The following is a 17,695-nucleotide window of genomic DNA, read 5'->3' on the forward strand; positions in this document are numbered from 1 at the left end:
CGTGGTGCAGTATGTTCTCTACGTGGTGCAGTACATTCTCTACATGGTGCAGTATGTTCTCTACATGGTGCAGTATGTTCACCACATGGTGCAGTATGTTCTCTACATGTAACAAGACAACAACACAAGGTGCAATATGTTCTCTACATGGTGCAGTATGATCTCTACATGGTGCAGTATGTCCTCTACATGTAACCAGACAACAACACATGGTGCAGTATGTTCTCTACATGGTGCAGTATGTTCTCTATGTGGTGCAGTATGTTCTCTACATGGTGCAGTATGATCTCTACATGGTGCAGTATGTTCTCTACATGTAACCAGACAACACATGGTGCAGTATGTTCTCTATGTGTAACCAGGCAACAACACATGGTGCAGTATGTTCTCTACGTGGCGCAGTACGTTTTCTACGTGGTGCAGTATGTTCTCTACATGTAACCAGACAACAACACATGGTGCAGTATGTTCTCTACATGGTGCAGTATGTTCTCTATGTGGTGCAGTATGTTCTCTATGTGGTGCAGTATGTTCTCTACGTGGTGCAGTATGTCCTCTACATGTAACCAGACAACAACACATGGTGCAGTATGTTCTCTACATGGTGCAGTATGTCCTCTACATGGTGCAGTATGTTCTCTACATGTAACCAGGCAACAACACATGGTGCAGTATGTTCTCTACGTGGTGCAGTATGTTCTCTACGTGTAACCAGGCAACCACACATGGTGCAGTATGTTCTCTACATGGTGCAGTATGTTCTCTACATGAAACCAGGCAACAACACATGGTGCAGTATGTTCTCTACGTGGTGCAGTATGTTCTCTACGTGTAACCAGGCAACCACACATGGTGCAGTATGTTCTCTACATGGTGCAGTATGTTCTCTACATGTAACCAAGCAACAACACATGGTGCAGTATGTTCTCTACGTGGTGCAGTATGTTCTCTACATGGTGCAGTATGTTCTCTACGTGGTGCAGTATGTTCTCTACGTGTAACCAGGCAACCACACATGGTGCAGTATGTTCTCTACATGGTGCAGTATGTTCTCTACATGGTGCAGTATGTTCTCTACATGTAACCAGGCAACAACACATGGTGCAGTATGTTCTCTACATGGTGCAGTATGTTCTCTACGTGGTGCAGTATGTTCTCTACGTGGTGCAGTATGTTCTCTACGTGGTGCAGTATGTTCTCTACGTGGTGCAGTATGTACTCTACGTGGTGCAGTATGTTCTCTACGTGGTGCAGTACATTCTCTACGTGGTGCAGTACGTTCTCTACGTGGCGCAGTACGTTCTCTACGTGGTGCAGTACGTTCTCTACGTGGTGCAGTACGTTCTCTACGTGGTGCAGTACGTTCTCTACGTGGTGCAGTACGTTCTCTACGTGGTGCAGTACGTTCTCTACGTGGTGCAGTACGTTCTCTACGTGGTGCAGTACGTTCTCTACGTGGTGCAGTACGTTCTCTACGTGGTGCAGTACGTTCTCTACGTGGTGCAGTATGTTCTCTATGTGGTGCAGTATGTTCTCTATGTGTAACCAGACAACAACACATGGTGCAGTATGTTCTCTACGTGGTGCAGTATGTTCTCTACGTGGTGCAGTATGTTCTCTACGTGGTGCAGTATGTTCTCTACGTGGTGCAGTATGTTCTCTACGTGGTGCAGTATGTTCTCTACGTGGTGCAGTATGTTCTCTACGTGGTGCAGTATGTTCTCTACGTGGTGCAGTATGTTCTCTACGTGGTGCAGTATGTTCTCTACGTGGTGCAGTATGTTCTCTACGTGGTGCAGTATGTTCTCTATGTGTAACCAGACAACAACACACGGTGCAGTATGTTCTCTACGTGGTGCAGTATGTTCTCTACGTGGTGCAGTATGTTCTCTACGTGGTGCAGTATGTTCTCTACATGGTGCAGTATGTTCTCTATGTGTAACCAGACAACAACACACGGTGCAGTATGTTCTCTACGTGGTGCAGTATGTTCTCTACATGGTGCAGTATGTTCTCTACGTGGTGCAGTATGTTCTCTACGTGGTGCAGTATGTTCTCTACGTGGTGCAGTATGTTCTCTACGTGGTGCAGTATGTTCTCTACATGGTGCAGTATGTTCTCTACGTGGTGCAGTATGTTCTCTACATGGTGCAGTATGTTCTCTACGTGGTGCAGTATGTTCTCTACGTGGTGCAGTATGTTCTCTACGTGGTGCAGTATGTTCTCTACGTGGTGCAGTATGTTCTCTACGTGGTGCAGTATGTTCTCTACGTGGTGCAGTATGTTCTCTACGTGGTGCAGTATGTTCTCTACGTGGTGCAGTATGTTCTCTATGTGGTGCAGTATGTTCTCTACGTGGTGCAGTACGTTCTCTATGTGGTGCAGTATGTTCTCTACGTGGTGCAGTATGTTCTCTACGTGGTGCAGTATGTTCTCTACGTGGTGCAGTATGTTCTCTACGTGGTGCAGTATGTTCTCTACATGGTGCAGTATGTTCTCTACGTGGTGCAGTATGTTCTCTACGTGGTGCAGTATGTTCTCTACGTGGTGCAGTATGTTCTCTACGTGGTGCAGTATGTTCTCTACGTGGTGCAGTATGTTCTCTACATGGTGCAGTATGTTCTCTATGTGGTGCAGTATGTTCTCTATGTGTAACCAGACAACAACACTGCTTTCATCCAGTCAGAGTGACTCTTTTGATGAAGGGCTTGTTTGAGTCTAAGGCCTCAATCGCACACACACACACACACCCACCCACACACACAGCTGTGTTTGATTGCATCATCACCCCCTGTTGAGCGCTGACCAGGGGTGCACAAATTAAAACATGAAAACACTCCTGATTGGCTTAGATCTGCCTACCGCAATGCTGTGTAGCCAGCCACATAATTAGAGTGCTTCTGGTCTGTGCCACGGGCGGGCGGGTAGGCGGGCACACACACACACACACACACACACACAGGTTGGGCCTTCAGCAGTCACAGCCTAACTGTGTGAAAACAGAGGACCACGTCTCCTCTCCTTATTGACCTCAACAGGACACCTCTCCTCTCCTTGTGAAGTCTTTCATAATCAGAAGCACTCGTTAGGTTAAACAAGCCACTCTCCTTATTGAACTTAACAGGACACCTCTCCTCTCCTTATTGACCTTAACAGGACACCTCTCATCTCCTTATTGAACTTAACAGGACACCTCTCCTCTCCTTATTGACCTTAACAGCACACCTCTCCTCTCCTTATTGACCTTAACAGGACACCTCTCCTCTCCTTATTGACCTTAACAGAACACCTCTCCTCTCCTTATTGACCTTAACAGTACACCTCTCCTCTCCTTATTGACCTTAACAGTACACCTCTCCTCTCCTTGCTGACCTTAACAGGACACCTCTCCTCTCCTTATTGACCTTAACAGGACACCTCTCCTTATTGATCTTAACAGAACACCTCTCCTTATTGACCTTAACAGGACACCTCTCCTTATTGACCTCAACAGGACACCTCTCCTCTCCTTATTGACCTCAACAGGACACCTCTCCTCTCCTCATTGACCTCAACAGGACACCTCTCCTCTCCTTATTGACCTCAACAGGACACCTCTCCTCTCCTTATTGACCTTAACAGGACACCTCTCCTCTCCTTATTGACCTTAACAGAACACCTCTCCTCTCCTTATTGACCTTAACAGTACACCTCTCCTCTCCTTATTGACCTTAACAGTACACCTCTCCTCTCCTTGTTGACCTTAACAGGACACCTCTCCTCTCCTTATTGACCTTAACAGGACACCTCTCCTTATTGATCTTAACAGAACACCTCTCCTTATTGACCTTAACAGGACACCTCTCCTCTCCTTATTGACCTCAACAGGACACCTCTCCTCTCCTTATTGACCTCAACAGGACACCTCTCCTCTCCTCATTGACCTCAACAGGACACCTCTCCTCTCCTCTACTTATTGACCTCAACAGGACACCTCTCCTCTCCTCTCCTTATTGACCTTAACAGGACACCTCTCCTCTCCTTATTGACCTCAACAGGACACCTCGCCTCTCCTCTACTTATTGACCTCAACAGGACACCTCTCCTCTCCTTATTGACCTCAACAGGACACCTCCCCTCTCCTCTCCTTATTGACCTTAACAGGACACCTCTCCTCTCCTCTGGTTATTGACCTTAACAGGACACCTCTCCTCTGGTTATTGACCTTAACAGGACACCACTTCCTTCACAAATGATTCCTGGTGGTACTGCCTTGTAGAACTGGTCTGGTTCGGTAGCCTGGGTCGTTGGGTTTAGGGTTAGCCAACAAGCTCTGCGAGGAACTGAACCCGAAACAAAGCAGACCAATCAACTACACCAGGGGTCACTAAGTACATGTGGATGGCAGGTGGGCGGTCAGGGGGGGGGGGGGGGGGGGGACTAAGTAGGTGTGGATGGCAGGTGGGCGGTCGGGGGGACAAAGTCTGGGTAAAAGACAAAAGAAGATGACTCTTATTCAGTACATTTAGCTACCGCTTTCCGAGGTCGACCAACCTGGCCAGCAGACATGCTAGCTAAGATAGTTAGACATGCCAGCTAAGACAGTTAGACATGCCAGCTAAGACAGTTAGACATGCCAGCTAAGATAGTTAGACATGCCAGCTAAGATAGTTAGACATGCCAGCTAAGACAGTTAGACATGCCAGCTAAGATAGTTAGACATGCTAGCTAAGATAGTTAGACATGCTAGCTAAGATAGTTAGACATGCTAGCTAAGATAGTTAGACATGCCAGCTAAGATAGTTAGACATGCCAGCTAAGATAGTTAGACATGCTAGCTAAGATAGTTAGACATGCCAGCTAAGATAGTTAGACATGCTAGCTAAGATAGTTAGACATGCTAGCTAAGATAGTTAGACATGCCAGCTAAGATAGTTAGACATGCTAGCTAAGATAGTTAGACATGCTAGCTAAGATAGTTAGACATGCTAGCTAAGATAGTTAGACATGCTAGCTAAGATAGTTAGACATGCTAGCTAAGATAGTTAGACATGCTAGCTAAGATAGTTAGACATGCCAGCTAAGATAGTTAGACATGCTAGCTAAGATAGTTAGACATGCTAGCTAAGATAGTTAGACATGCTAGCTATTTTAACTTGATCGATAGCCGGAAATGGCTTCTTGGTAGCTAGTTACGAGGTTGGGAACCTATGTGGGCTAGCTAAAACCAACATGAAACTGATAGGTGGCCAGTATTATTACAGAGAAACAGGACAGATCTGACGGGCACCGTCCCCATGGCAACTCTGATCATCATCTCTCTACTATGACTGGGAAATAGCGTAATCCCTAATCCCTACGTAGTGCACTACTTTTGACCAGAATAACACCCTAATCCCTATGTAGTGCACTACTTTTGACCAGAACGGCACCCTAATCCCTACGTAGTGCACTACTTTTGACCAGAATAACACCCTAATCCCTATGTAGTGCACTACTTTTGACCAGAACGACACCCTAATCCCTATGTAGTGCACTATTTTTGACTAAGGGGAGGGCTCTGGTCTAAAGTAGTGCAATTGGGACGTAAACCCAGCGTATGAACACGATGATGCTCGAGCCTCGAGGCGGTCTGCGTCTTTTTTTCCCCTCTACGATAGATGAAATAATCCCGTCCTAATTGGGGCCGCTTAACTTCACAACAAATTACAACGTTACGAAACCAACAACAACAAGAGAAGACCCAAAACAAAGCCGTCTGTGGGTTGGAGAGAGAGAGGCCGTTATGGTTTCTGAATCTTCTTCATTAGAATGGGTCTTTATTGCCTCTTTTAATAAAAACAACAACTTGGTAATTACAGTGCTGTTGCCTCAGATCAGTTCGGTTGTGGGGTTTCGTCCCAGCTGGCACCCTATTCTCTACATAGTGCACTACTGGCACCCTGTTCCCTACATAGTGCACTACTGGCACCCTGTTCCCTACATAGTGCACTACTGGCACCCTATTCCCTACATAGTGCACTACTGGCACCCTATTCCCTACATAGTGCACTACTGGCACCCTATTCCCTACATAGTGCACTACTGGCACCCTATTCAAATCAAATCAAATGTATTTATATAGCCCTTCGTACATCAGCTGATATCTCAAAGTGCTGTACAGAAACCCAGCCTAAAACCCCCCAAACAGCAAGCAATGCAGGTGTAGAAGCACTAGTGCACTACTGGCACCCTATTCCCTCCATAGTGCACTACTGGCACCCTATTCCCTACATAGTGCACTACTGGCACCCTATTCCCTACATAGTGCACTACAGGCACCATATTCCCTACATAGTGCACTACTGGCACCTTGTTCCCTACATAGTGCACTACTGGCACCCTATTCCCTACATAGTGCACTACTGGCACCCTATTCCCTACATAGTGCACTACGGGCACCCTATTCCCTACATAGTGCACTACGGGCACCCTATTCCCTACATAGGGCACTACTGGCACCCTATTCCCTACATAGTGCACCCTATTCCCTACACAGTGCACTACTGGCACCCTATTCCCTACATAGTGCACTACTGGCACCCTATTCCCTACATAGTGCACTACTGGCACCCTATTCCCTACATAGTGCACCCTATTCCCTACACAGTGCACTACTGGCACCATATTCCCTACATAGTGCACTACTGGCACCCTGTTCCCTACATAGGGCACTACTGGCACCCTGTTCCCTCCATAGGGCACTACTGGCACCCTGTTCCCTACATAGTACACTACTGGCACCCTGTTCCCTCCATAGTGCACTACTGGCACCCTATTCCCTACATAGTGCACCCTATTCCCTACATAGTGCACTACTGGCACCCTGTTCCCTACATAGGGCACTACTGGCACCCTGTTCCCTCCATAGGGCACTACTGGCACCCTGTTCCCTACATAGTACACTACTGGCACCCTGTTCCCTCCATAGTGCACTACTGGCACCCTGTTCCCTACATAGTACACTACTGGCACCCTATTCCCTACATAGTGCACTACTGGCACCCTGTTCCCTCCATAGTGCACTACTGGCACCCTGTTCCCTCCATAGTGCACTACTGGCACCCTATTCCCTACATAGTGCACTACTGGCACCCTATTCCCTCCATAGTGCACTACTGGCACCCTATTCCCTACATAGTGCACTACTGGCACCCTATTCCCTCCATAGTACACTACTGGCACCCTATTCCCTCCATAGTGCACTACTGGCACCCTGTTCCCTCCATAGTACACTACTGGCACCCTATTCCCTACATAGTGCACTACTGGCACCCTATTCCCTACATAGTGCACTACTGGCACCCTATTCCCTACATAGTGCACTACAGGCACCATATTCCCTACATAGTGCACTACTGGCACCTTGTTCCCTACATAGTGCACTACTGGCACCCTATTCCCTACATAGTGCACTACTGGCACCCTATTCCCTACATAGTGCACTACGGGCACCCTATTCCCTACATAGTGCACTACGGGCACCCTATTCCCTACATAGGGCACTACTGGCACCCTATTCCCTACATAGTGCACCCTATTCCCTACACAGTGCACTACTGGCACCCTATTCCCTACATAGTGCACTACTGGCACCCTATTCCCTACATAGTGCACTACTGGCACCCTATTCCCTACATAGTGCACCCTATTCCCTACACAGTGCACTACTGGCACCATATTCCCTACATAGTGCACTACTGGCACCCTATTCCCTACATAGTGCACTACTGGCACCCTGTTCCCTACATAGGGCACTACTGGCACCCTGTTCCCTCCATAGGGCACTACTGGCACCCTGTTCCCTACATAGTACACTACTGGCACCCTGTTCCCTCCATAGTGCACTACTGGCACCCTGTTCCCTACATAGTACACTACTGGCACCCTATTCCCTACATAGTGCACTACTGGCACCCTGTTCCCTCCATAGTGCACTACTGGCACCCTGTTCCCTCCATAGTGCACTACTGGCACCCTATTCCCTACATAGTGCACTACCGGCACCCTATTCCCTCCATAGTGCACTACTGGCACCCTATTCCCTACATAGTGCACTACTGGCACCCTATTCCCTCCATAGTACACTACTGGCACCCTATTCCCTCCATAGTGCACTACTGGCACCCTGTTCCCTCCATAGTACACTACTGGCACCCTATTCCCTACATAGTGCACTACTGGCACCCTATTCCCTACATAGGGCACTACTGGCACCCTATTCCCTACATAGTGCACTACTGGCACCCTGTTCCCTACATAGTGCACTACTGGCACCCTGTTCCCTACATAGTGCACTACTGGCACCCTGTTCCCTACATAGTGCACTACTGGCACCCTATTCCCTCCATAGTGCACTACTGGCACCCTGTTCCCTACATAGTGCACTACTGGCACCCTGCTCCCTACATAGTGCACTACTGGCACCCTGTTCCCTACATAGTGCACTACTGGCACCCTGTTCCCTACATAGTGCACTACTGGCACCCTGTTCCCTACATAGTGCACTACTGGCACCCTGTTCCCTACATAGTGCACTACTGGCACCCTGTTCCCTCCATAGGGCACTACTGGCACCCTGCTCCCTCCATAGGGCACTACTCGCACCCTATTCCCTACATAGGGCACTACTGGCACCCTGTTCCCTCCATAGTGCACTTCTTATGACCAGGGTCACATTGCATACCATTTCAGACGCAGCACAGCCTTCACATTAATAATACAAACAATAAACCCCAATACTCATTCTGAGAACGCTCCTCCACTACATGTGTGTGAACACGTCGTGATTTCATTTATCAATCATGTTGAAATGGTACGCAGTTATAAAAAGGCTTTGTGACGTTAACCACTTCACATTTTAACAGGGTTGGGGTGGTTTATTAAAGAGGAGGGGGGGTGTTGAGTGGTTTATTAAAGAGGAGGGGGGGTGTTGAGTGGTTTGTGGTGCGGGTTGGTGGTTCACGGGGAGCATATTAAGAGTGCAGTGTGAGGTCACATTAACACACACACACACACACACACACACAGTGTGGATGAGGAAAACTCTTGAAGTACGGTAATTACAACAATTCTAACCGACGCTGTTGATTCCACACACAGAAAGACAAACAAAAACAACAAGAGGGGAATTAAAACAACAAAGCCTCCCGAGTTCTCTCTCAACTCGTTAGTTTGATAATCAGATACAATGTGATCTGGCTGGGGCTATTTCTAAATCATTCCCTTTACAATACAACCGGGATAACTAACAAAACAGAGTTTTCTTTTCTCATAAAAAGATGAAGAGTTTAGAAAAGCAGCGCTAATGAGGGAGAGGGGAGGAAGAGGGTGGAGGAGAGGAAGAGGATGGAGGAGAGGAAGAGGATGGAGGAGAGGAAGAGGAGAGGATGGAGGAGAGGGGAGAGGATGGAGGAGAGGAAGAGGGTGGGAGAGGAAGAGGATGGAGAGAAAGAGGGGAGAGGAGAGGAAAGAGGGGAGAGGAGAGGAAAGAGGGGAGAGGAACGAGGGGAGAGGAGAGGAACGAGGGGAGAGGAGAGGAACGAGGGGAGAGGAACGAGGGGAGAGGAGAGGAAAGAGGAGAGGAAAGAGGAGAGGAAAGAGGGGAGAGGAGAGGAAAGAGGGGAGAGGAGAGGAAAGAGGGGAGAGGAGAGGAAAGAGGGGAGAGGAGAGGAAAGAGGAGAGGAAAGAGGAGAGAGGAGAGGAAAGAGGAGAGAGGAGAGGAAAGAGGAGAGGAAAGAGGAGAGAGGGATGGAGAAGAGAGAGGGACGGAGGAGAGGAGAGAACGATGGAGGAAAGAAAAGAGAGCATTCAGAGATGTACCTTCATCTTACCAGTGAGAGGCTGTTTTAATTTGTAAGCAAAAGCAGCATGCAGCCAATGAAGATTTTAATTGATACCCATAAATAATTCCTTGTGTACATTTGCGCTTATGTCGGATTTTCTGTTTATTTGACGATTGGAATTATCCGGGTGGTGTGCTTCTCTCTGTTGATGTTGGAGATCAGACGAAGATTTTATTTATTAATATAATCGCTTAATATCCTCAGATCTGGTCCCCATTAATTAAGTTAAAATCCACATTGAGAATTTAGACGAACGTTGAGCTTTGCCACAGTGCTTTCATCCTATCCTCACAGAACAGCCTGTACTGAGCCCGTCGCTATCTCCTCCCAGCCTGTACTGGGCCCGCCGCTATCTCCCCCCAGCCTGTACTGGGCCTGTACAGCCTGTACTACTGTGACAGCAACATCAACCAGCTCTTCACACAATGTGCTACTGAGTCTGCATTCCAAATGGCACCCTACGGGTCGTTCCAAAGCTACCCACGAACCACGCGCACACCAATCCCAAGTAGTATGGAGCTGTGGCTTGGAGTATTGTTTCTTCATCCTATGTAATGCATTCCCAGAGGAATTTCGTTTTTCCCCCCTCCTGTTCAGATAAATTAGTCATTAGTCAAGTTATGTTCCCATCCTACATCCTAATATTAACCATGTTCGGACCACTAGATGGCGCTGTCCCGAGTGATTAAAATACAGTATATACACTTTAGGACGATTCTGACAGGAAGCATGAAAATGCTAGTACAGGTACCATCGACTTGCATTGGATTTTTGCAATAAATGCTTTTTTTTTTTTTTTTTTTTTACAAATTGTATTTCCTGGAACAGTACCATCTAAAATGGTCAGAACCTGGTAATATCAGGATGTGTTGGTGTCATGCAGCACGACACATCTCCTTCACATAGAGTTGATCAGGCTGTTGATTGTTGCCTGTTGTTGTCCCCACTCCTCTTCAGTGGCTGGGGGAAGTTGTTGGATATTGGCGGGAACTGGGACATGTTGATCCAGAGCATCCCAAACATGCTCAATGTGGGTGACATGTCTGGTGAGTATTCAGGCCATGGAAGAACTGGGACATGCTGTCATACACATCGATCCAGAGCATCCCAAACATGCTCAATGTGGGTGACATGTCTGGTGAGTATTCAGGCCATGGAAGAACTGGGACATGCTGTCATACACATCGATCCAGAGCATCTCAAACATGCTCAATGTGGATGACATGTCTGGTGAGTATTCAGGCCATGGAAGAACTGGGACATTTTCAGCTTCCAGGAATTGTGTAGAGATCCTAGCGACATGGGTCTGTGCATTATCATGCTGAAACATGAGGTGATGGAGGATGAATGGCACGACAATGGGCCTCAGGATCTCGTTACGGGAATCTCTGAGCTTTCAAATTGCCTTCGATAAAATGCAATTGTGTTCATTGTCCGTAGCTTATGCCTGCCCCATACCATAACCCCACCACCACCATGGGGCACTTTGTTCACAGCGTTGACATCAGCAAACTGCCCGCCCACACGTGGTCTGTGGTTGTGAGGCCGGTTGGACATACTGTCAAATTCTCAAAAACGACGGAGGCGGCTTATGGTAGAGAAATGACATTTCAGTGACCTTTATTTTCAGCTTGTGAAACATGGGACCAAAACTTCACATGTTGTGTTTATATTTTTGTTCAGTGAACTGAACCCCCTCCCCTATAAAATAAAAATGGCCAATTCGGAGGCAATCGATTAGCTTCAAATTTATAGTTCAACTAAATAAATGTTTCAGCAACGATAAATATGATCTGTTTTCTAACTACAGGAATGATTTCAGAACCATCTGAGATGGTGGGGGTCATGGCCGGTAATGTCCCGACCTCTACGTAGTGCACCACCCTTAACCACGGCCCATAGGGTTCTCAGCAAAAGTAGTGCGCTATAAATTGGATAGGGTGTCATTTGGGACGCAGGCCGAAGTCTTCAGCGTCGAGACAGACCTCTTGACTACGACAGACTATAAACGGCGCCGAGGTCAATCCATCGATACTGTATTTACCTCGGGAAGAATCGCAGTGGTCCGTCCCAAATGACACACACCTTATTCTCTATACGGTGATAGGGCCCTGGTCAAACGTAGTGCACTATATAGGGTGCCAGGGCCCATAGGGTTCTGGTCAAAAGTAGTGCACTATATAGGGTGCCAGGGCCCCATAGGGTTCTGGTCAAAAGTAGTGCAATAAAATAGGTGAATAGGATGTCATTTTGGGATGCAGGAACAGTGATGATTGAGCGAGCTGAGCAGTGTGTGCAGCAGGGAGATGAGAGACACTTACTTGAAAGCGGTTGGAACTCTGGGTAATCTGGACTCGTGTTCTCTGACAGATCCCGTAAGAAATGTTTGTACCTGACAAAAAGAGAGAAGAGACACAGATAAACAAGGTCAATGTGAACTCGGTACACGTCTAGATCTAAAACAGTAAAACAAACACAGACAGTTTAGAGTAAGCAGATGGGACAGGGCTTTGTCATTTAGATACAGTACTATGCAAGCAGCCAGACAGTAGGGTGTGTGTGTGTGTGTGTGTGTGTGTGTATGTGTGTGTGTGTGTGTGTGTGTGTGTTCAGAGAAGACAATATTTGTCAACATGCTCTCTGACAACTTCCTCCTAACAACCAAGACACGTCCTGTCAGTGTAAACGTTCAAACAGACACCAACTATTCTACCGTGGAGTCGTCTGGTTTAGTTTAATAACACCATTACAGGACTAGGTAAATAGATCATCTATTGTCTGGTTTAGTTTAATAACACCATTACAGGACTAGGTAAATAGATCATCTATTGTCTGGTTTAGTTTAATAACACCATTACAGGACTAGGTAAATAGATCATCTATTGTCTGGTTTAGTTTAATAACAGGACTAGGTAAATAGATAATCTATTGTCTATAGTAACACCATTACATGACTAGGTAAATAGATCATCTATTGTCTATAATAACACCATTACAGGACTAGGTAAATAGATCATCTATTGTCTGGTTTAGTTTAATAACAGGACTAGGTAAATAGATCATCTATTGTCTATAATAACACCATCACATGTAAAACATAGTAGCAGTGGAAAGTTCCACGCTGAATGATAAAGTAGAGGCTTTGAATCCCTTCACCAGCAGCTACAGTATGTTACACACTGCTGGAGGGTCTAAGGGACTATTACAGTATGTTACACACTGCTGGAGGGTCTAAGGGACTATTACAGTATGTTACACACCCCTGGAGGGTGTTAGAGACTATTACAGTATGTTACACACTGCTGGAGGGACTAAGGGACTATTACAGTATGTTACACACCCCTGGAGGGTATTAGAGACTATTACAGTAGACGACACACTGCTGGAGGGACTAAGGGACTATTACAGTATGTTACACACTGCTGGAGGGACTAAGGGACTATTACAGTATGTTACACACCCCTGGAGGGTATTAGAGACTATTACAGTATGTTACACACTGCTAGAGGGACTAAGGGACTATTACAGTATGTTACACACTGCTGGAGGGACTAAGGGACTATTACAGTATGTTACACACCCCTGGAGGGTGTTAGAGACTATTACAGTAGACTACACACTGCTGGAGGGTGTTAGAGACTATTACAGTAGACTACACATTGCTGTCAGAGCTGAGCACCCCTGGAGGGTATTAGAGACTATTACAGTAGACTACACACTGCTGGAGGGACTAAGGGACTATTACAGTATGTTACACACTGCTGGAGGGACTAAGGGACTATTACAGTATGTTACACACCCCTGGAGGGTGTTAGATACTATTACAGTAGACTACACACTGCTGGAGGGACTAAGGGACTATTACAGTATGTTACACACTGCTGGAGGGACTAAGGGACTATTACAGTATGTTACACACCCCTGGAGGGTATTAGAGACTATTACAGTATGTTACACACTGCAAGAGGGTCTAAGGGACTATTACAGTATGTTACACACTGCTGGAAGGACTAAGGGACTATTACAGTATGTTACACACTGCTGGAGGGTCTAAGGGACTATTACAGTATGTTACACACCCCTGGAGGGTATTAGAGACTATTACAGTATGTTACACACCCCTGGAGGGACTAAGGGACTATTACAGTATGTTACACACTGCTGGAGGGACTAAGGGACTATTACAGTATGTTACACACCCCTGGAGGGTATTAGAGACTATTACAGTAGACTACACACTGCTGGAGGGTATTAGAGACTATTACAGTAGACTACACACTGCTGTCTGAGCTGAGCACCCCTGGAGGGCGTTAGAGACTATTACAGTAGACTACACACTGCTGGAGGGACTAAGGGACTATTACAGTATGTTACACACTGCTGGAGGGACTAAGGGACTATTACAGTATGTTACACACCCCTGGAGGGTGTTAGAGACTATTACAGTAGACTACACACTGCTGTCTGGGCTGAGCACCCCTGGAGGGTATTAGAGACTATTACAGTAGACTACACACTGCTGGAGGGACTAAGGGACTATTACAGTATGTTACACACTGCTGGAGGGACTAAGGGACTATTACAGTATGTTACACACCCCTGGAGGGTATTAGAGACTTTTACAGTAGACTACACACTGCTGGAGGGTGTTAGAGACTATTACAGTAGACTACACACCCCTGGAGGGTGTTAGAGACTATTACAGTAGACGACACACTGCTGGAGGGACTAAGGGACTATTACAGTAGACGACACACTGCTGGAGGGTGTTAGAAACTATTACAGTAGACTACACACTGCTGGAGGGTGTTAGAGACTATTACAGTAGACGACACACCCCTGGAGGGTGTTAGAGACTATTACAGTAGACTACACACTGCTGTCTGAGCTGAGCACCCCTGGAGGGTATTAGAGACTATTACAGTAGACTACACACTGCTGAAGGGTATTAGAGACTATTACAGTATGTTACACACTGCTGGAGGGACTAAGGGACTATTACAGTATGTTACACACTGCTGGAGGGACTAAGGGACTATTACAGTATGTTACACACCCCTGGAGGGTGTTAGATACTATTACAGTAGACTACACACTGCTGGAGGGACTAAGGGACTATTACAGTATGTTACACACTGCTGGAGGGACTAAGGGACTATTACAGTATGTTACACACCCCTGGAGGGTATTAGAGACTATTACAGTATGTTACACACGGCTAGAGGGTCTAAGGGACTATTACAGTATGTTACACACTGCTGGAAGGACTAAGGGACTATTACAGTATGTTACACACTGCTGGAGGGTCTAAGGGACTATTACAGTATGTTACACACCCCTGGAGGGTATTAGAGACTATTACAGTATGTTACACACCCCTGGAGGGACTAAGGGACTATTACAGTATGTTACACACTGCTGGAGGGACTAAGGGACTATTACAGTATGTTACACACCCCTGGAGGGTATTAGAGACTATTACAGTAGACTACACACTGCTGGAGGGTATTAGAGACTATTACAGTAGACTACACACTGCTGTCTGAGCTGAGCACCCCTGGAGGGCGTTAGAGACTATTACAGTAGACTACACACTGCTGGAGGGACTAAGGGACTATTACAGTATGTTACACACTGCTGGAGGGACTAAGGGACTATTACAGTATGTTACACACCCCTGGAGGGTGTTAGAGACTATTACAGTAGACTACACACTGCTGTCTGGGCTGAGCACCCCTGGAGGGTATTAGAGACTATTACAGTAGACTACACACTGCTGGAGGGACTAAGGGACTATTACAGTATGTTACACACTGCTGGAGGGACTAAGGGACTATTACAGTATGTTACACACCCCTGGAGGGTATTAGAGACTTTTACAGTAGACTACACACTGCTGGAGGGTGTTAGAGACTATTACAGTAGACTACACACCCCTGGAGGGTGTTAGAGACTATTACAGTAGACGACACACTGCTGGAGGGACTAAGGGACTATTACAGTAGACGACACACTGCTGGAGGGTGTTAGAAACTATTACAGTAGACTACACACTGCTGGAGGGTGTTAGAGACTATTACAGTAGACGACACACCCCTGGAGGGTGTTAGAGACTATTACAGTAGACTACACACTGCTGTCTGAGCTGAGCACCCCTGGAGGGTATTAGAGACTATTACAGTAGACTACACACTGCTGGAGGGTATTAGAGACTATTACAGTATGTTACACACTGCTGGAGGGACTAAGGGACTATTACAGTATGTTACACACTGCTGGAGGGACTAAGGGACTATTACAGTATGTTACACACCCCTGGAGGGTGTTAGAGACTATTACAGTAGACTACACACTGCTGTCTGAGCTGAGCACCCCTGGAGGGTGTTAGAGAATATTACAGTAGACTACACACTGCTGGAGGGACTAAGGGACTATTACAGTATGTTACACAGTGCTGGAGGGACTAAGGGACTATTACAGTATGTTATACACCCCTGGAGGGTATTAGAGACTATTACAGTAGACTACACACTGCTGGAGGGTGTTAGAGACTATTACAGTAGACTACACACTGCTGGAGGGTGTTAGAGACTATTACAGTATGTTACACACCCCTGGAGGGTGTTAGAGACTATTACAGTAGACTACACACTGCTGTCTGAGCTGAGCACCCCTGGAGGGTGTTAGAGGCTATTACAGTAGACTACACACTGCTGGAGGGTGTTAGAGACTATTACAGTAGACTACACACCCCTGGAGGGACTAAGGGACTATTACAGTATGTTACGCACCCCTGGAGGGTATTAGAGACTATTACAGTAGACTACACACTGCTGGAGGGTGTTAGAGACTATTACAGTAGACTACACACTGCTGTCTGAGCTGAGCACCCCTGGAGGGCGTTAGAGACTATTACAGTAGACTACACACTGCTGGAGGGAATAAAGGACTATTACAGTAGACTACACACCCCTGGAGGGTATTAGAGACTATTACAGTAGACTACACACCCCTGGAGGGTGTTAGAGACTATAACAGTAGACTACACACTGCTGGAGGGGGTTAGAGACTATTACAGTAGACTACACACCGCTGTCTGAGCTGAGCACCCCTGTAGGGTGTTAGAGACTATTACAGTAGACTACACACTGCTGGAGGGTGTTAGAGACTATTACAGTAGACTACACACTGCTGGAGGGTGTTAGAGACTATTACAGTAGACTACACACTGCTGGAGGGTGTTAGAGACTATTACAGTATGTTACACACTGCTGGAGGGACTAAGGGACTATTACAGTATGTTACACACTGCTGGAGGGACTAAAGGACTATTACAGTATGTTACACACCCCTGGAGGGGGTTAGAGACTATTACAGTAGACTACACACTGCTGGAGGGGGTTAGAGACTATTACAGTAGACTACACACCCCTGGAGGGGGTTAGAGACTATTACAGTAGACTACACACTGCTGGAGGGTGTTAGAGACTATTACAGTAGACTACACACTGCTGGAGGGTGTTAGAGACTATTACAGTAGACGACACACTGCTGGAGGGTGTTAGAGACTATTACAGTAGACTACACACTGCTGGAGGGTGTTAGAGACTATTACAGTAGACTACACACTGCTGGAGGGTGTTAGAGACTATTACAGTAGACTACACACTGCTGGAGGGACTAAGGGACTATTACAGTAGACTACACACTGCTGGAGGGACTAAGGGACTATTACAGTATGTTACACACCCCTGGAGGGTATTAGAGACTATTACAGTATGTTACACACTGCTAGAGGGACTAAGGGACTATTACAGTATGTTACACACTGC

General features: G+C 46.6%; 1 protein-coding gene across 26 annotated transcripts in view; it reads right to left on the reverse strand.

The window, feature by feature from the left end:
• The window catches only part of LOC118942869 (rho guanine nucleotide exchange factor 39-like), a 104,248-nt gene that overhangs the window by 39,743 nt on the left and 46,810 nt on the right, over nucleotides 1-17,695 (reverse strand). For all 26 annotated transcript variants that reach the window (XR_005038520.1, XR_005038519.1, XR_005038518.1 and 23 more), the window contains exon 6: nucleotides 12,185-12,255. Coding sequence is in view for 1 of the 26 variants with exons in the window: in XM_036956814.1 (XP_036812709.1) it covers nucleotides 12,185-12,255 (71 nt within the window). In the remaining 25 variants the exon portion in view is untranslated. The remainder of the gene's footprint in view (nucleotides 1-12,184; nucleotides 12,256-17,695) is intronic.

The sequence above is a fragment of the Oncorhynchus mykiss genome, chromosome 21 (assembly GCF_013265735.2).
Source record: "Oncorhynchus mykiss isolate Arlee chromosome 21, USDA_OmykA_1.1, whole genome shotgun sequence".
Taxonomy (NCBI): Eukaryota; Metazoa; Chordata; class Actinopteri; order Salmoniformes; family Salmonidae; genus Oncorhynchus; species Oncorhynchus mykiss.